The sequence below is a fragment of the Mandrillus leucophaeus genome, unplaced genomic scaffold (genome assembly GCF_000951045.1).
Source record: "Mandrillus leucophaeus isolate KB7577 unplaced genomic scaffold, Mleu.le_1.0 Scaffold1037, whole genome shotgun sequence".
In the NCBI taxonomy this organism is placed as follows: Eukaryota; Metazoa; Chordata; class Mammalia; order Primates; family Cercopithecidae; genus Mandrillus; species Mandrillus leucophaeus.
This window is the reverse complement of record NW_012098510.1, coordinates 811,511-833,116: the sequence shown is the minus strand read 5'-3', so window position 1 is coordinate 833,116 and position 21,606 is coordinate 811,511. Positions and strand designations below refer to the sequence as shown.

Genomic DNA, 21,606 nt, shown 5'->3' with positions numbered 1-21,606 from the left:
CTTCTTCTTCTTCTTCTTCTTCTTCTTCTTCTTCTTCTTCTTCTTCTTCTTCTTCTTCTTCTTCTTCTCCTCCTCCTCTTCATGGGTATTTGGTTCAGGAGTGACAGAAAATGAGACCAATTGGCTGGGCCAGCTGGAGTGGGGTACACTTTCAATGAGGAGACTAAGGACTGTGGATCCTACTACAGTGTATTACCTGGAAAGTGATGCCATCAGCTTTAGGTTTTTGTTTTTACACCTCATAGGCTGCTGTGTGGCTGGACCAGATGTTAAGGAAGAGGTTGTAGTAATGCAGTGAAGAAGAAAGGGGGATATATGTTTGAGAGAGAAGGAAAGAGAGAGGGTGGGGCTTGAAGGTCTTGGACATTAATAGGAAAATGTGTGTATTACTTACAATTTGTGAAGAAGCTGAAAAGAGTTAAGAAAAAGATTTGGAGGCTGCCAATAGAATGTTCATTATCCTTCAATCAGTTTCCAAAGCTTATCAGCTACAAAGGGCCTGTGGTCAGCCTTTGCCTCCATGCTTTCCTCCCTGCTGCCCCCAAGAATCCCCAGTGTGGTGAGTGGGACCATCAGAATCTCTGTTACCCCCTCTGCCAATGCATGAATCCCCATACCTTTTTGGTGAAAACTAAGCAAATCCATCCCATCACACAAAGACATCACAGCTTCTTGTGCTCCTTGCCATCTGGAGGTAATGAAGGTCACATGTCAGGTTTTGGGGAAAAGGCAGAGTGCAAAGTTCTGGGAAGGACAGGGTCTGGGGCCACTTCCTGCTACTGGAAGGTGGGTAGGGCTGAAGATGAACAATTTCTGGCGAAGGTAAATGGTTTGGAAATGATAATCTGGTCAGTTTCTTATTCCGGTGGTATATGGGTCAGAAAGATCGTAGCTTAAGAGTTTGTAAAAGACAGCTTGGGTGCAGACAAACCATGCTCAACTGGGAAGGAATTGTGTCCCAGCAAGAGAAAGCCAGCCCACACTTGGTTGTTCTGAAGCCGATCATTAGCCGTGATTACCTGCACTTTCTATTTTCTTCTGCTACCACCCAACTTTGGACCACTTTTCTGCTTATTAGCACTTGCATCTGAATATTGGAAAAGGACAAAAGAGAGATGAAGAAGCTCCATGTAATTTTGCTTCCTGTTAGCAGCTTGATTAAAAGAATACTGAAGGAACCAATAGAATTAAAGCAGATTGAAACCACTGGCTAAAACGTTTGACTTTCATCTACCCTGTTTCACACTGCCATTGATAATCATTAAATTTAGTGCAGCAAAGACTTAAGAGAGCCTTGCTTTATGAGTAGAGAACAGAGATTTCAAAAGATTTTAATTGTCCCAAATCCATTCAATCAGTAAGAGGCAGAACCAGATCTCAAACCAAAGTCTTCCAATTCATGATTTACATGGTACTTGTTTCCTCACTATATCATATTTTGTCTCAATAAGATTCATTTTGGCCTTCCTCTTAAATGTATACAGGCAAAAGAATACATAATGAAATGAAACAAATATTGGATTTTGATTCAGAACACCTAAGATTTTCCCTTGCTTTCTCTCTTTTCTTGCCTTATAAGCAAGAGAGTGATAATTCCTGCCTTGCCTACTTCACAGATTTACTCGCAATACCGAAGGAATAATACAGGTGAAAAGGCCCGAAGGAATAATGCAGGTGAAAATGCCTTCTCTGCTGCAAGGTGCTATAAAAATGCCATGAATGTGTTTACATACAATCCCACACATTTGAACAGAGCTAGTCAGAATTATTTGTTACTATGTCATATATCTACCAGTTGTAATAACACGGCATGAATTTAAAGGATTCTTTTTATTTTGCGGTATTGAGGAAATTCTAAGAAATTAGAAAGGTATCAGTAATAACTGATACAGCTTTTGAAGAGAAGAAAATACTTTATTATTTGCAGGTGTTAGGATTATCTTCCTGGAAACTTTAAGAGAATCAACAGAAAACAATAAAAAAATAAGGAGTATAAGAAAGTTCCATAATTTGAAATTTCAATAAAAGTTTTTTTTTTCTTATCTTGGAAAACATGAAAAAGAACACATACATACAACAAAAAACAAAAAGACACATTTCTATTTCTGCAAAATGAGGAGACAAGTTTCCAGGTACCTAAAGACTTAAAAGCTGTCAAGTTCTTGCACAATCTTGTTGGAAGAAACAGAGAGAGATGTGGAAAATGGAGAGGTTATGAGCAGGGGTGATAGGATTTTATGCCCAACAAAAATATTTTTCAAAACTGAGGATAAAATGAGTTCACTGTCAGACAAACAAGACGTGCATATGTTCACTGCCAGCAGATTCATATCAGAAGAAACACTAAAAGGTGAGTTTCAGGCAGGAGGAAAATGAAACCTGATGAAAGTTTGTAGATGCAGCAAGGAGTGAGGAGTAATTAAAAGGGTAAATATGTGGTTTAAATCCATATTGACTTTATTACACAATAAATGTAAATGTGTTATGGATTTTAGGATATGTAGTGGAAACTAAAATATAGTAGATTATATTACACTATAATAAATCAAAGAAGTACCTTGTAATCTCTAAGGTAACTGCTGAAAAAGAATAGAAGGATATATAACTTAAGCTAATAGAGGAGAAAAAAGAAACAATGGGAAGAAAACAATCAATCCAAATGAAGGTCAGATGGGAAAAAGAATTGATCATATGTTAGGACAAATGGAGAGCAAATAGTAAATTGATAGCATTATGCCAATATAAATCATTAATTATATCAAATGGAAATTGACTAAATGCTTCAATTAAAATAAAACAGTGCTAGACTAAATAAAATACAATATACAACTATATAGTGCTTCAAAAGACAAATACTTGTAAAGATATAGAAACACTGAAAGTAAAGTGATGAAAAATATATGTATTTTAAATACTAACCAAAAGAAAGCCAGAAAAGCTATATTTATACACACAAAGGAGACATTAGGGCAACGCCTTAGGAGAAGTGGAGAGATATCTTATAATGATAAAAAGTTCAGTTAAGCAGGGAAATATAATAATTCTAAATCTGCATGTAGTGAATAACATAGCCTAAAAATAAAGAAAGAATTGACAACATTATAATATGGAATAGACAAATCCACAATCATCTTTGGAGATATTAATATGCCCCTCTCAATAATTCACAAAACAAGCAGATATAATATTGGTAAGAATATAGACAATATGACTAACAAACTTGACCTAATTGTTGTATATGGAACATTGTACCCAACAACATTCTTTGATCATAACAACTTTATTCATAATGGCCCTAAACTGGAAAGAACTCAATTGTCTATCAACGGGTGAGAGAATAAACAAATTGTGGCATATTCACTGCTATGTGGTACTCTGGAATACAACTCAGTGATTAAAAGAAATTATTGATGCATCCAACAACATAGATAGCTCTCAAAAGTATTATGCTAAGTTAAAGAAGCCAGGCAGAAAAGTTATATACTGTATGCTTTTTTTGGTTTGTTTTGTGTTTTTTTTGAGATGGAGTTTTGTTCTTGTCACCCAGCCTGGAGTGCAGTGGTGCGATCTTGGCTCACTGCAACCTCCGCCTCCTGAGTTCAAGCGATTCTCCTGCCTCAGCCTCCTGAGTAGCTGGGATTACAGGTGTGCACCACCATGCCCGGCTAATTTTTGTATTTTTTAAGTTAAGACGAGGTTTTGCCATGTTGGCCAGGCTGGTCTTGAAATCCTGACCTCAGGTGATCTGCCCACCTCAGCCTCCCAAAGTGCTGGGATTACAGGTGTGAGCCATCACTACCCACACTGTAGGATTTAATTATTATGACATTCCAGAAAAGAAAGCACTATGGTGATAAAAAGCAAATCGGTGGTTGCCAGAGGCTAGGGGTGGGGTGAAGGGATTGCCTGCAAAGTGAAATGAGGGGAATATTGGAGATGATAATAATAATTTTACTTGGTTTTACGACACTGTATACATGTGTCAAAATTTATTGACTTGTAACACTAAAATTGGTAAAATTTATTTTGTGTAAATTATATCACAATAAAACTAATAAAAAAGATAGAAACATCTTTTAATATTGATACGGAAACATCTCCAAGATATATTGGTAAATGAAAAATGCACAGTGCATAAAATGTGCATAATATATACCTTTTTTTGGAAAACATAGTAACGTGTGTCTTATATATACAAATTTTTCTCATTTTAATTTTTTTTCTCAGAATCTTTCCACTTCCTTTTCCACTGCTGTTTCCTGTCTCCTTCCTTCCTCATCCTGTTTTCCTTCTATCAGGTCCATATACACTCTCTTCTAGGATTGCTGGATTTCATGTTAGCTGCATGATTCCACCTTGAAATCAAACCTGCTCTCCTGGCCATTTCTTCTGCCCCTTAATTCCACTGTCTAATTCTTCAACTCCAAGAAGCCCCATCAGATCATACCTTTGCATAATGTTTTTTATGTTTTGTTTTGTTTTGTTTTTTTGTGGTGCTTCCATAGCATACAAGATGGCTCCCAAACCCTTAGTATGCCCCAGAGAGGGCTGCAGAAGCAGACACAAACTTAGTTTTTGTACCTTCATTCCTTCTCTTGCCTTCCAAATGGCCTGTGCTTTAGTCACATTAAACCACTTCACTTTTCCTTGGATATTATGCACTTTATGACCTCAGTTGTTTGCAAATAGATCTACTTAAGCCATTTCTACTACCTTTCTTTTTTCTTTTCTTTACTTGGCAAACACTTAAACTGGACAGAGCAGATCAAATGTTACCTTTTCTGTGAAAATTCATTTTTTTACTCTTCCTCTCCTGTGGTGCCTTGCTTAGTATTTGAAAATACTTTGCCTTTGTGAAATTGACATATGATTATTATTCTCTAAAAAAGCAAACATTCCAGATAGGGATAAAGATGACCTAAAAATCACCTAGATTACCTCCACTTGCAGCTGTCTCTATATATAGATACCTTTTGATAAATTTTACAGCTACATACAAACAGGATCCTTCTGTGATGTACTCTATCCTCTGTTTTTTTTTCCAGTCACCATTATATCACAGATATCTTTTTGTGTTGACAGAAAAAAACTTATGTGTCATTTTTAATGGCTGCATAGCATTCTGTTTTGCATATTGTTTCCTGAACTACTTTCCTATGAATGTGTTTTTAAGTCATTTGCAGTTGTTTGCGTTAGTGTAAATGATGTCACAATGATTATTCCACTGTGTTTGAAAATATCCTGATGAATGTCCCTGATCACATTGGATTGTAATTATCTGTGTGCCTGTCTTTCTTACCAGACTGTTACTAGCTTCCTGAGGGCAAAAAAACCGTTATTTATCTTGTAATCTACAGAACCCTGCAGAGTGCCAGTAGGAGCTTAATATACATTGTTGAAAGAAAGAAGAAATAAATGAATGGATGTTTATATAGTTGGGTACATATGTTTATCATCATACTTGTCTTCAACTTTTACTCAACTTTTCATTGGCCTAAAGGCCGGATATCTCTTAGGCATTATTCAATCCCCTACTTGTTCCTAATCTCTCTTTACAGATGTCATTACCACTATAAATTCAATATGTAGCTTTAAGAATTAAAATCTGTCCAAACCATGACTCCCCCATAGACTATGGTGGTCTCTGAAACATATTTTATTAATTGCAGGAAAAAAATGCAAATATCTGGGACTTTTTGCCTGACACTAAGGATACATGAGTTACTAAGACTGAGATTGTCAATTACAAGAAAAAATCACATGGTATGTGTGATGCATACTATTTACGGCTGTCGTCCATTATGAGTTCTCTGGAGTACCATTTTCTGCTACAACTGAATGGTCTTGTAAGTTTAACTTACCAACATGACTGCAAAATTGTCTTAAATCACAGAGGGGAAGAGAGGAAAGCCAACTAGAACTGGCTAAAATACTGCTCATGTCTTCATGAGAATCCATCGTTTTCCTCATTTGCTTCTTCAGGATACTAGAACAGCCTGCAAGGTCTTGTGGTGTATTACAATACAGCAGATTATCAACTTGACTCTCCAATGGAAAGAAACACATTGTTGATGGCTCTCTGTTAGAGCTTGCATTTGGTTTATTGATTAATGTACTGCGTTGTACTGGGTATATCAGGCAATGGAAGCCAACTGGCCCAGACAATGGAAGTGTTTTGTTAGTGTAAAAAATTTACAAGAGCTTAAGCAATTTTTTATTTCTTCTTGCTGGGCTGAAAGCACTTACCATTGTTGTCCAATATGCTGCAAATGAACATAGTTCAAAAATCACAAAGAGAGTGATATGGAGTTATAGAACTGAAAATAGGATACTGATTGGGTACAAATTCATCAAGCCTCTTTATTTCAAAACAAGCTTTTTGTTGGCATGCCAACACAGCTTGCTTTGGAAAAAGCAAAAGCAACTGTGAGCGAATGATATAGTAGGAAAGTTGACCTCCAGTTAATTTCAGTTGTGCCCAGCTAGCTAACTGTACATCTCCTTCTTTCCAACATTTTTTTTAGAAAGTTTCAGTTAGTGAGTCATTAGTGCTATGTACAGAACACCTAATCTGCTATGGACTGAATATGTATGTCCTCCCAAAATTTCTTTGTTGAAATCCTAATTCCCAAAGTGATGGTGTTAGAAGGTGAAGCCTTTGGAAGTTGATTAGGTCATGAGGGTAGTGCCCTCAGAAATGGGATTAGTACTTTAAGAAAAGAGTCTTGAGGGAATTCAGTTGTCCCTTCCACATGTGAAGACACAGTAAAAAGAAGGTCATCTAAGAAACAGAAGGCGGACCCTCACCAGACACAGAATTTGCTGGCGCCTTAATCATGGATTTCTCGGCCTCCAGAACTGTGAAAAAGAAATTTCTGTTGTTTATAAGCCTCCTAGTCTATGGTATTCTGCTATGGAAGCCCGGAAAAAGTAAGACAAATCCATTGCTCAGTTTTTTCAGAAACTTACATAACTCATCTCATGTTAAAAATGGTGAGGCTGGAATTTGAACCCTGGAAATACGGCTCCTAAAGTTGTTCTCTAATTCACTATGCTGTACTGTCTCTGATTGGGTAAACGTGTCATCTACAATAATTGCAGAATTAATTTTATAAAGCAGTCTTTGGCATATATTGCTTCAGATGAAAATTTATCAACTCCCTTTTTCTTGAGATAGTGGTTCTCAATGGTTCTTTTCTAAAACACACGCGTCAAATATCATTCTTCCTACAACTATATCACTCTCTTCTCCACAATCTAGAAAGCACACATGAATGCATGTTATATATAACTTTAAATCTGATCTTACATTGAATTTGACAGGGTGTAGCAAAAACTTGAGTACAGTGGCCTACCGAAATAGTGGTTTACTGTTCTCAAATATCCAGAAGTAATGAAGAAGCTGGTGAAAATGTGGTATAGCTGCTTAAGGAATTTGGTAGGAACCCTGGCTCCCTCTACTTTTATGGTTGCCATCTTTAGCATGTGACTTTGATTCTCAAGTTGGCTTTCTCATCTGAAGGTATCACATCTATGTGCAAAAATGGAGGAAGAAGAAGGGCAAAGGACAAGACACAAAAACCAAGTAGACATTTACCAGATGAAACTGTCCCCTTTAATTAGTTTTCCAAAAAGACTCACAGTCTAGTAACATTTAAATCTCACTGAACACAACTGTGTCATATGGCCACTCCTACCTACAAAAGGATCCATGAAGCTAGTATTTTAATATGGGCAAATTCCTTCCCCTTCAAAAATCAGGGCTCTGGTAATAAGAAAGAAAGGGAGAAAGGCAGGTGACTGGCAGTTTGTGCCATGTATGTAATATCATAAGCAAACACTGGCACTTTTATTGGTAACTGATGACTCTGCAATATACTCTGTTACTTATCACAGGATATCAGTGAGACACTGACTCTATGGTTGAGAGTGTCTGATCTACAGGATGAATTCCAAATCCCTAAACAAAATATATAAGAAAGTATCTTACCAGTCTAATACTAGCCTACTTTTTAAAATTTATGTTCCACCTTCTCTAGCCCTTTGCTTAAGTCACACGTAACTTGTCTTCATTTTTTAATTCACCGACCTTTGCGCCACTGGTTTTGGCATATGTCCCTTTCTTTGTTCAGAAGACCCTACTCACCGTCTCCAGCTGGTAAATAATACTTATTCTGCAAGACCCAGTGTGAATACCATCACATCTCTGGAAATGGCCTTAACTCTCTCAGTCATATCGATTTTGGTGTTTTGTATACACCTCCATTAGCTCACTTGTAATTATTTTCTTTCATATTTGTCACTACTGACATATGCTATGGACTCTTAGAGAACAAGAACTATGATTTATTCAACTTTTTCTACCCAGTGCTCCTGCAGTTCTTGGAATATGCTCAAGACATCTGCTTAAGGGAAAATATAGCTGAGTGTCACCTCCAGTGTAAAGGTGACCTACAAGGAGCTGAAGTGACCTGTTTTCACCATAGTCAGTAAAAATGCACTGATCTACACCCCTTAAATCTAGACCTCAGTGGATTAATGGCGGTCAGCAGAAATATGGAAGAGACAGATAGTGTTGAGTTTTTTTTTTGGTCTTAGTTGATGATAATAACATAATTCAGTAACTTAAAGGTGTTTTCTTTATATCTTCCATTGCCTATTCTTTAGCTCTGTTATCAAGAGATATTCGATTTTTTCTTTCTTTGTGCACAATTTGAGACCCAGTTTGTATCCTCAAAAAGGCTTCTGTTTTTTAGATTCTATGTATGAGTAAGATCATATCATGTTTGTCTTTCTGTGTGTGTCTTATTTCACCTAACACAGTGTCCTCCAGGCTCATCCATGTTGCTGAAAATGACAGAATTTCATTTTGTTTTATGGTTGAATAGTATTCCATTTTATCTGTGTGTGTGTGTGTGTGTGTGTATGTATGTATATATGTATACACACACACATATATATAGTCACATACACATACAATGATATATATGTGTGTGTGTATATATTTTATATATGTTCAGGAGTTACCTGAACATTCCCAACCATAAATTTAGATCCCCATATAATCACATGGCCACTTTAGAGACAGAATATCAACTCTAAGTGACATAGTGTCTGACACATTGTAGGCACCCAATAAATACTGACTGACACCAGAGTAGAACTGACTGACACCAGAGTATATATATTTTATATATATACACACACACACACACACACATATTCATCTGTAGTTGGACATTTAGGTAGAGTCCATATCTTGTCTGTTGTGAATAACACAGAAATTCAGTAAACATGATCAAGGTGCCTGCAATAAACATGGGAGTGCAGATATCTTTCAAAATGCTGATTTTATTTACTTTGGATATATACACAGTAGCGGTATTGCTGAATCATATGATAGTTCTATTTTTAATTTTTTGAGGGACCTCCATAATGAGTAGAATAGTGATTACCAGGAGCTGGGCACAGGTAGTGGCAAGGGAGAAACAGGGGAAGATGGTCAATGTGTACAAAATTACAGTTAGGAAGAATAAATTCTGGTTTTCTGTTACACAATAGGATGACTAGAGCAAATAATAATGTAATGCACATTTCAAGATAGCTAAAAAAGAATGTTTTGAATATTATCACTCCAAAGAAATGATAACTATTTAAAATAATGAATATGGTAATAACACAGATTTGGTCATTATACAATGTATACATACCCTGAAACATCACGTTATATCCCATAAACATAAATATGTCTAATGATTGTATGTCAATTATAAATAAATTAATAAAAATGTTACTGTTTAAGGAAATAAAAGACCTTTGAACTTAAAGTGATTTGAATAATATGGAAATAATTTACTAGCTTATTAACTTTTAAGTTGTTCAGTGGCTGGTGTATTTATACTTAGCAAATACTTAGTACTTGTCATTAGAGGAAGTTTAGGAGCAATGGGAATTGGATGAGAATACAAAAGGAAAAATTAGTCATAAAGAAACCACAAAATTGAACAAAGGGTTAGAGTAGACATGGTGAGTTCTTGATGATGCTACAACCTTACCCTTTCTTCCCTGAGTATATGGAAGACAGACATCACTAAATCAATCAAAACACATTTTTCACCTGAGCCCAGACATGGCTTTAGAATGCATTTTGGCAGTACAATACTCCAATTATCTTCTATAAACAAAGGAGGGAAGACATTCCTATCTTTCCCTCATCAGTGCATTCTCCATAAAGACTATTCATGTCAATACACTACCTGTAACTGGGTGGAGAATGTTTTCCTGACTCCCTTTGCAAAGTGAAGCAAGCATTGTGACTCCAAGATTGAGCTTCCACGTATTTAACTCTTCTGTCAAATCTCTCTCAAGGATTGGGTTCAGTGTCTTACAATCATGGAGTTCCAAAGACACTGCTTCTGTTACTTGCTTTCTATTTCTGCTAAGGAATGAGAGGGATCATCCCACCCACAGACTTTACAAATGAGGAGGGAGATAGCTAACACGTACTGAATGGCAGTCAATATAGTGAGTGCTTTATATTTACATCTTTTTGTGTTTTATAACAACCACATAAGGTCAGTATTATGTCCCCATTTTATAGATAGGAGACAGTGTCAAAGAAATTAATTCATTTGCCTGAGATCCCAGAGGTGGTGAGGGATGAAGATAATATTTAATCTCAGATCTGTGACATCTGGCATCATGCTATTGAACTCTGGAGAGTTAGTTGTTTTTTTTGTGATCTTGATAAAATCTGCTTCTTGGGTTCTTTTCATACCACCAAGTAGTTACATTTTGGATGACAGCCTTGAGCTGTACCTTCATACTTTCTTGAGTCTTGCAGACCACAGAGGCAGATGGAAAATGGGTAAACGTAGATCAGATATGTGTTAGAAACAATCAATCTATTTAAAATCTCATACCAATCATGTGAAAATCTGGTCCCCTGGAGACCATCTTGATGGAAATGGAAAGCAAATTTGGGTTTAATCTTCTTATGTCCCTTTTTCTGCAGGACATCGTCCATATCAGGTGATCACCGCTCGAGTTCATCCAGGAGAGAGCAATGCCAGTTGGGTGATGAAGGGTACCTTGGAGTTCCTGGTCAGCAGTGACCCTGTGGCTAGGCTCTTGAGGGAAAACTTCATCTTCAAGATCATACCCATGCTCAACCCAGACGGTGTCATCAACGGCAAGTATGTCAGGCACCTGGCTCAGCCCAGCTGCATTTATGCTACCATAGTAACACTGTCATTTCACCAAGTGGGCGTGATTGGAGAGGCCTCGGTACTCTGCCAGGAATAAACTCTTGGTTTTCCGTTTTCTGGTACAAATAACAGCATGCTTTCCATACACACTGATGTCAGTCTCATGGTTTCTCTGAATAGAAAAGTATAGAATTGAGACCTAGGCAGGAGGATCGCTTGAGACCAGTAGTGCAAGACCAGTCTGGGCAACACAGTGAGACCCGGTCTCTTCAAAATAAATAAGTTAAAAAAATAGGAAGCTATAGAATCATAGGCAATTAATAGCAGAGGAAAAATCTAGTTTAACATTTTTCTTTTAAAAAGGAGGAAACTGGTGTCCAGGGTAATTAAATGATTTGTCCGAATCACATGGTGGGTTAATGACAAAGTCAGGGCTCAAACTGTGATTTCTTCAGAGTAAGACCAATGCTTTTTTTTACTTATTAATATTTACTACAGGGAAATCTTTATTCTCAGTCAGATATAATAGGATACAGTTATAATAATGGTGTCCCTCTAGCTAAATAAAATGTTGGCTGAAAAATAGAAGGTTGAGGTCATTCTTCTCTTTACCTAGCCCTTACAGAACTCTTCGAAATATATGATGGGAAAGATGGTTTCCATGCCTGGTGAGCTCCGTCGAAATGGGCCACATTCTCAGAGTTTGTGAGCTGAGGCCCAGACATCAGATGAGGCACCCAAAGTCACACAGGTGGTACATGAGGGTGACAGGATTAACATCCACAAAGACGTCTTTCCAACTTTGTGGGCAAATGATAAAGCCCCTTGCCATGGTAATAGATGATTCTTTTTACTATAGGAATGGACATTATATGCTATAAAAAAAAGAGAATACAAGATAAACTGAAAATATTGAAGGAAAAAAATTCAAAATCTGCAAATGGAAAATGTATTTTTAATAAAAAATTAGTATCAAAGAAGCAAAAAAGAATTTAGACAACTATAAAATATAGCAATATTAAAATTGTTAAATGAAAGAGATAAAATGAGAATTACAAAGAAATACTAAACAAAACCAAAAACTTCAAAGAGATAAAATGAAAATGACTGAAATAAGAATGATGTGAGAAAAATGAAATAATTCAGTTTTTAAGAAAAAATTTAAGTGTTCAACAGCCGAGAATAGACTAGCTTCAAAAGATAAGCACCAAAGATAGATAAATTAAAAAGGTTAAAACTATGAAGATGATAAATTACAAAAAGATGAAAAGCATAAATTCCAAATGATGAAATATGTTAAACTATGCTAAAGGAAAGCAAATAAAAACTACAGATCATAAAAATAATATTTCAGTACACACACACACACACACACACACACACACACAGAGATAAGACACCTATGTGTTCTTCACAGGTGAGCTCCTCCCAGCTTAGCAGTTGCCGGATTTCATTTTGTTTAATTTTTTTATGGTGATTATTTGAGGGCAGAGAATGTTGGGCAGAGAGCAGGGTTTCTTCTCTTTCTCTGTGGTGACTGATTGGCCTTTAAGCACATGGGAAAATGGGAGGCCAAGTCCTTCACTAAGAAACTCGATCAGACCTTGGAAAGCAATTAGCCTTCTGAGCTCTCAAGCTTGAAAGGCCCCAAAGCAGTGTTCGCTCCTGGTCAAACAGAACTCAGCCGGCTCTTGCTCTGTGCTCCTTTAACGGCAGAGAACAGCTCTGGGACATCAGTGAATGGCTCCTCCCTGCTTGAGCAGCCAAGGATTTTACTAGCAAGCTTTCTCAGCCTAAATGGATGAAAAACAGTTATGCAAGGCATCTTGAGGGACATGATCCCATTTTGACATTTTCTCATCCAAATTGGCTCTTTTCCGAAATCTTTCCTTCGCTGGAATTGTCTGAGGTCCAGTAGAGAATGGAAAGAGCCCTGGATCTAGAGTCATAAGGTTCATTGGGAATTCTGGCTTTTCTCCTGCTCTAGTCAGTTTTCTCTTCTGTTAGAAGAGGAAGACAATATGCTCCCTCTTGACCATTCTGGAAAAGGTCTCAGAAGCCCAAGGCAATATTCAAGCTCAGGGATTAAGTATTGTAGTTTCTTCAATTTTAAATGCTTACACCTCCAAATCAGGGGCTTTATCCAGATCTCTGGTTTAAAGGTTAATGTGATCTCAGTCACTGAGTATCATCCTGGCCTGGACACACATTATTTCCAGCTCATAGCTGGTTGCTTTGGGTTCCCAAATGGCAGGCCAGCTTCTTCTTAGTGACACTGGCATTTATCATCATTACCATTATTTATTATGACTAAAATTACCTTTTTATTTATATAGCATCTTTCATCATGGAACTCAAGGCACTTTATAAATCACTTGGATTACCCAAACAATTTTGGCTGAAAGGGACTTGGAAATCATAGTGTTATTCTACTGAAGGAAAAATCCACAGGTCATAGCACAACATTATGAAAAAACTTGAGACTGCCTGAATATATAATGTCTCATCATAAAAGAGCTTAAAAGTCTCAGTGCCTGAGCCCTCCTTAGAACATACCTAACACATGGTTTGTCTAATTTCTGCTTGAACTAGTTCTGTGATCGACATTTTACTTCAGGGCATGCCCACTCTGTTGTGTATAATCAGGTGGATTTGTGTCTTACTGTGTTTTCATCTTTGTCCTGTGAGCTTCACCCATTTTAATCATTCCTCCCTTAGGATATCCCATGGATAAAATCTAATCCCCCTCATCCATGCCTGAACTTCCCCATGTGAAGTTCTCTCCAACCTTGAGGCGGTTCACCTAAATTTTCTGTATATGGTATTTTTTCTGATGTTCTCATCTTCGCTGATTTTCTCTGAGTATATTCTTATTAATAGGCTCCTTTTTGTGACACTGTGGTCTTTTGTCCTTTGTAATGTATTTTAACAGTTTTGGGGGAAGAGATTTTTTTTGGTTACATGGATAAGTTATTTTAGTGGTAATTTCTGGCATTTTGGTGCACCCATCACCCGAGCAGTGTACATTGTATCCAATATGTAGTCTTTTATCCCTCACCCCCCAACCCTTCCACGACAAGTCTCCAAAGTCCAGTATATCATTCTCATGCCTTTGCGTCCTCATAGCTTAGCTCCCATTTACAAATGAAAGCATACGATATTTGGTTTTCCATTCCTGAGTTACTTCACTTAGAATAATAGTCTCCAACTCCATCGAAGTTACTGCAAAGGCCATTATTTCATTCCATTTTATTCCATGGTGATATAGATATATATATACACACACACATATATGTATATACACACACACACACATATATATATATATATCACATTTTCTTTATCCACTCATTGGTTGATGGCACTTAGGTTGGTTCCATATCTCTGCAATTGTGAATTGTGCTGCTGTAAACATGCATGTTCAAGTGTCTTTTTCATATAATGACTTCTTTTCCTTTGGGTAGATATCCAGTAGTGGAATTACTGGATCAAATGGTAGTTCTACCTTTAGTTCTTTAAGGAATCTCCATACTGTTTCTTCATAGTGGTTGTACGAGTTTACATTCCCATCAGCAGTGTAAAAGTGGTCTCTTTGCACCACATCCACGCTAACATCTATTACATTTTGAATTTTTAATTATGGTAATTGTTGCAGGAGTAAGGTGGTATCTCATTGTGGTTTTAATTTGCATTTCCCTGATAGTTAGTGATGTTGAGCGTCTTTTTTCATATGTTTCTTGGCTACTTGTATAATCTTTTGAGAACTTTCTCTTCATGTACTTTGCCCACTTTTTGATGGGAGTTTTTTTCTTGCTATTTTTTTCTTGCTATTTTGTTTGAGTTCCTTGTAGATTTTGGATATTAGTCCTTTGTTGGATGCATATTTTGCAAGGATTTTTCTCCCACTCTGGGTTGTCTGTTTGCTCTGCTGATTATTTCTTTTGCTGTGCAGGAGCTTTTTAGTTTAATTAGGTCTCATCTATTTTGTTGTTGTTACATTTGCTTTTTTGGGTTCCTAGTCATGAATTGTTTGCCTAAGCCAGTGCCAAAAGCGTTTTTACAATATTGTCTTCTGGAATTTTTATGGTTTTAGGTCTTAGATTTAAGTCTTTGATCCATCTTGAGTTGATTTTTGTATAAGGTGAGAGATGAGGATCTAGTTTCATTCTTATACATGTGGCTTGCCAATTACCCCAGCACCATTTATTGAATAGCATGTCCTTTTCCCACTTTATGCTTTTGTGTGCTTTGTCAAATATCGCTTGGTTGTTAAGTATTGGCTTTATTTCTGGGTTTTCTATTTTGTTCCATTGGTCTACATGCCTATTTTTATGCTAGCACCATGCTGTTTTGGTAACTATAGCCTTATAGTATAATTGAAGTCAGGTAAAAAGATGCCTCCAGATTTTTTCTTTTTTCTTAGTACTGCTTCGGTTATGCGGGCTCTTTTTTTGTTTATTTGTTTCATATGAATTTTAGGATTGTTTTTTCTAGTTCTTTGAAGAATGATGATGGTATTTTAATGGGAATTACATTTACTCTGTAGACTGCTTTTGGCAGCATGGTTATTTTCACAATATTGACTCTATCTATCCATGAGCATGGGGTGTGTTTCCATTTGTCTGTGTCACCTATGATTTTTTTTTTCAGCGGTGTTTTGTTTTCCTAGTAGAGGTATTTTACCTCCTTGGTTAAGTGTATTTCTAGGTTATTTATTTATTTATTTTTAGAGCTGTTGCAAAAGTGACTGAGTTCTTGATTTGATTCTCAGCTCGGTTGCTGTTGGTGTATAGCAGTGCTACTGATTTGTGTATATTGATTTTGTATCCTGAAACTTTACTGAATTCATTTATTAGATGTGAGAGCTTTTTGGATGAGTCTTTAGGGTTTTCTAGGTATACAATCATACCATTGGCAAACAGTGACAGTTTGACTTCCTATTTACTGATTTGGATGCCCTTTATTTCTTGTCTGATTGCTGTGGCTGGGACTTCCAGTACTATGTTCAATAGATGTGATTAATGTGGACATTCTTAGTAGGCTTCTTAAAGGTGAAAAAACTGTCCTGTGTGTTGTCTGATCAGCAAAGAGGCAATCCTTGCATAAAGATCAGAGAAGCAAAACCTGAACTTGGCACTTAACCTACAAAGCTTTACTTCTCTCTCACAAATAAAAACGGACCTTATGGAGCTTGCAATAATGAGTAAAAGTAGACCAGTTTCCTTTTGCGGTGATGGTGATGGAGCTTCTGAGAGTGGCTGATAGCTTTTGGTAAGAGTGGCCAGTGAAATAAAGGCATGATTTCCCAGCAAAATTTAGGGAGTCCTGCCAAGCCAAGGATCTCTTAGCAACTTGTCTGAAGAGGAAACAGAAAATACAAATATGGAAGGTTATGTTAATTTCAAAAACAAACAAACATTTTGTCATCTTTCTGGCCTGGAAGTTTGTGTTGAATTGGGCTGAGTTCTAAGTAAATCAGGAGGACTGATCCAACGGTTCCTTGACACTTAAAAATCTTCCCAAGGTAGGGTAAAAATAGAATGGGTGGTCAACAGATTTTGTTAGAGCAGAAGTGATAATTGGTGGTTGGATTAGAGTGGTAAGTGGGGTGAAGACAGGTGATTCCTGAACTGCATCAAAGGTAGACATGATATATAATGAGCACGGGGTGAGGGAGAAGAAATTCAAGCATGATTCCCAATCTTTTTATCTTGGTTGTTGGGCAGTAGTGACAAAATAATTTTTATAAAGTCAATACACAGTCTAACATTTTATTTACAGGAGAACCAGGGCATATTGATTCTTAGCGTATATACAACTCTAAAAACTTGATTATCTTTTTTCAAGACCATTGTGGAACAGAAGCAAACAGCAATAAAGAGCAAAGACTCTACTATAAGTAAATACACCAAGGTATTAAAACATAATAGCTGAATGCACTAGAGGAAACAAATCAAACTATAAAAATCAGATAAAAAATCGTGACCATTTTAACAATCTGGGACCATTTAAAGTTAGTGCCAGTAGTGTTTACTCCACTGTGGGTTGTGAAGACTTTACAATAAGAGCACTCACAGAATCTATCTAAAAAATTATTCAGCACCTTTTATGGACCAAGAAAAAAGCTAGTTCTTTTACATATATTGTCTTATTAGTCATCACTATAGCCGAACAAATGTAGGTCTTCTCTGTAATTTCTAGATAAGAAAACTGGAGCACACAGGGGTTCAGTTTTGAGTGCAGTTTAAACAGCTGGTGTTACAGAATCAGGAATTTAAGTCTATCCTACATTACTTTGCTGTAGTTATTTAAGGGAATTAGAATGTAAGAACCTTAATATGTTCTTGCAGGGCAGATTCTTATATATTATTTAGTCCCAGTCATTCAAATGATCAGGAAACAGACCAAAGAGGTAAATGAGTTATCCACAATTACATAGCTAGTTCAAGGTGGAACTGGCATAAGAAATCGTCTAGGTAATGAAAACACACACACACACACACCCATGCCCAATGTTATATGACTAGCTTGTGGGAGAGCTAACTTCAAATCCCTGTTTATTTTGGTCTATCAGGTCTTCCCAACCTTGGATGGAGATTAATAAATAGAGTCTCAGCCCCATCACCTGGTTGGTTCTGAAATTCGTCTTGCTGACTCAGACCTTCATATCCAGGGTGCCCGGAAGAAGCCATGGCGCAGCGTTGCCCAGATTTCTGTCGCTCTTGCCTAGGATGAATGAATTGGTTCATCCTCACTTCCTAGCTTGGCTTGATCCTGGATACTCTACCTTGACTTTCCAGCTTTCTCTACTAGAGAATGCCATGTCCTTCCCTGTCACTGCCAGCTTTTGGCTGCAAACACCATGCAACTGACTGTGAATATTTATTGTCATGGGGCTTCTGTTCCATGACCCACTTTCACTCAACTCTCCAGGATCACCAGGGACTTAGACTGCCACCTCTGGGCTGGACCATGCCTTTTCCTTCCCATTTTGACCTCAGCTCTACTTTTGAATGTATTTAAAGTCCTTTGATATAATAACATGCAGCAGTGGTCCTCAGACTTTTGGATTTCACAGATCTGTTGAATTTAAATAAACAGAGGAGTGATTAGTAAGTATGTCACTTTTGATTTGAACAAGTAAGAATAGAAGATACTCTCTGAAACCCCAAAGAATTGACTGGGGGAAGTTTCAGTCTCATTTGTTTCTTGGGCTGCTGCCTTTCCTACATGGGATCATGCAGATAACCCAGGAGCAAGTGATGCTGGGCCTGTAGATCACGGCAATGAGCATACTTGCCATGTTCACTATAATCCATGCTGCTGGTACCCATGAAGGCTTCTCTGTGGACAGGAAGAAGTGTGTAGTCAATGAGTATGTTAGTTATTCTCACGGTTAATCATCCTGTTCCAGGAACAGAGAAAATTCTGGAACAGGAAAAGGTGCCTGAAAAATGGGCCCTTAAGGGAAAGAAGCAATGCTCCTGAGCTTTAAATTGGGAATACTCAGGTCTAACCACGGGGTCCCTGTAGGTCACAGAGGAAAGACAGCATCTGCCCTATGGAGGAGGCCAGAGGAGACAAGTAGCCTCTTGAGAATGAGAACAGCTATACTAATAATCAGTTTTAATTTTTTTGAGTAGTTATCTGTTGCTATATAATTGACTATTTAAGGGTTAATCAGTCTTCTAGTCTTGTTTCAGCTATGCTACTGGGCTTTAAAGAAAGTGCCTGTGCCTAAGATTGGTGAAGGGGAAAAGTGGCACTAATACTTAACGAAATTCCTAAGGGAACAGTGGGAACAGTACAATGGCTAATACATTTTAAGAGTTGTACTCAGTAAAATGAGAACACTTAAGAAAATAAAATAGATTTGTTTTCTAATTATAAAAATGATACATGATACAGCAGAAATAATAGGTGTTTCAAAAATAAGACTTAATATAAGGAATTAGTACAAATCGAATACAAGGTTCATGCAAGTGGTAGAAGTCTAAGTTCAAAAGGAGATGCAAAAACAAACAACAAACAAACAAACAAACAAAGAAAACCCAGGAGATTAAGAGCTGCAGAGGCAGCTACCAGAACTGCAGAGGCAGCTACCACCTGTAATAATGGAGGACGCAAATGGAAGAGGAGGAGTTACCAGAACCTAGCAGGTTGAGGGGCTCCATGAGGCTGGTGTTTGGAACTCTGTGAAGGGAGACTGATCTGGCTAGGGCTTCAGTGCACAGCAGGCACAGCCTAGAGGGTGAAGGAGTTTAGAGTGGCCTGTATCCAAATAGCAAAGAACCATTTGGTTCTTCCTGCTGCTAATGCCTTTGATGGAGTGCAGCAATGTTGGTTCTGTGGGAGCTGAAGGAGTAGGGATTGACACATTTGATGGCCGTTGCTCTGGCCTTGTAACTGGAACTGGGAAACAGAAAGGGTGTGTTTTTCTTTCTCAACTTGCCTTCCTATCTTTCTCTAGGGCTTCTCATTGGCAGAACCTACTGTCAACTGTCAAGGGCATCTGAGCACTGTAGAGTGCAGAGTTTTAGCAACAGGTGAAAATAAGTACAAAATATCTACCGGAGTGCTCAACATGCCCTAGTATGGTTCTTAGCACTGTGTCTATATGACTTCATTGTTTTCAAAAAACAAAATGATTTTATTGTTTCCAGTGGGAAAAAATGACACATCATTATTATAAACAATTCAGTATGTATAGAAAAAGCTTAAGGAAGAAATTTAAAGGCACCTAAATTCACAACTATTGCATTGTATAATTCCAAAGGGCATCATTTACATTATAATCTATTGTAATTACACAGTGCCTCTGGAATTTTGTAACATAGAGGGTCTTCCTGAGTCAAGCTGCCCAGAGAAAAACATTATTAGCAAGTTGAAGGAGATATTTTAACCATTTGTCTATAAATTGACAGCTTTAGGTATATCAGCTAAATCTTTAAGTATGTTTCTATTTTGACTTTCATAAGATAATATTCTATTTTGATTTTCATAAGATAATATATTTGGTAGTATAATTTATAAACTAACCACATCTTCCTATGGCAAAATACAAATTAAATGATCAGTTTTAAAAATAACCATCTTTTAGAATAGATGGGGCCATAATTAATGTAAACAATTCCTCATTATAAACTGTAGAGAGATAAATATTTTGTTTATTCTTAGCGATCTTTTTCTGGTTTTTTTTTTGTTGTTGTTTCGGTTTTATTTTATTATTATACTTTATGTTCTAGGTTACATGTGTACAACGTACAGGTTTATTACATATGTATACATGTACCATGTTGGTGTGCTGTACCCGTTAACTCATCATTTACATTAGGTATATCTCCTAATGCTATCCCCACCCCCCGACTCCACAACAGGCTCCAGTATGTGATGTTCCCCTTCCTGTGTCCAAGTGATCTCATTGTTCAATTCCCACCTATGAGTGAGAACATGTAGTGTTTGGTTCTCTGTTCTTGTGATAGTTTGCTGAGAATGATGATTTCCAGCTGCATCCATGTCCCTATAAAGGAACGAACTCATCCTTTTTCATGGCTGCATAATATTCTGTGGGGTATATGTGCCACATTTTCTTAATCCAGTCTGTCACTGATGGACATTTGGGTTGATTCCAAGTCTTTGCTATTGTGAATAGTGCCGCAATAAACATACGTGTGCATGTGTCTTTATAGCAGCATGATTTATAATCCTTTGGGTATATACCCAGTAATGGGATGGCTGGGTCAAATGGTATTTCTGGTTCTAGATCCTTGAGGAATTGTCACACTGTTTTCCACAATGGTTGAACTAGTTTGCAGTCCCACCAACAGTGTAAAAGTGTTCCTATTTCTCCACATCCCCTCCAGCACCTGTTGTTTCCTGACTTTTGAATGATTGCCATTCTAACTGGTGTGAGATGGTATCTCTTTGCGGTTTTGATTTGCATTTCTCTGATGGCGAGTGATGATGAGCATTATTTCATGTGTCTGTTGGCTGCATAAATGTCCTATTTTGAGAAGTATCTGTTCATATCCTTTGCCTACTTTTTGATAGAGTTGTTTGTTTTTTTCTTGTAAATTTGTTTGAGTTCTTTATAGGTTCTGGATATTAGCCCTTTGTCAAATGAGTAGATTGCAAAAATTTTCTTCCATTCTGTAGGTTGCCTGTTCACTCTGATGGTAGTTTCTTTTGCTGTACAGAAGCTCTTTAGTTTAATCAGATCCCATTTGTCAATTATGGCTTTTGTTGCCATTGCTTTTGGTGTTTTAGACATAAAGTCCTTACCCATGCCTATGTCCTGAATGGTATTGCCTCAGTTTTCTTTTAGGGTTTTTATGGTTTTAGGTCTAACATTTAAGTCTCTAATCCATCTTGAATTAATTTTTGTATAAGGAGTAAGGAA

General features: G+C 37.2%; 1 protein-coding gene across 1 annotated transcript in view; it reads left to right on the top strand.

The window, feature by feature from the left end:
* Positions 1 to 21,606, top strand: part of LOC105539021 (cytosolic carboxypeptidase 4-like) — a 454,095-nt gene that overhangs the window by 166,314 nt on the left and 266,175 nt on the right. The window contains 1 exon segment of the mRNA XM_011979129.1: positions 11,015 to 11,195. Coding sequence (XP_011834519.1) covers positions 11,015 to 11,195 — 181 coding nt within the window.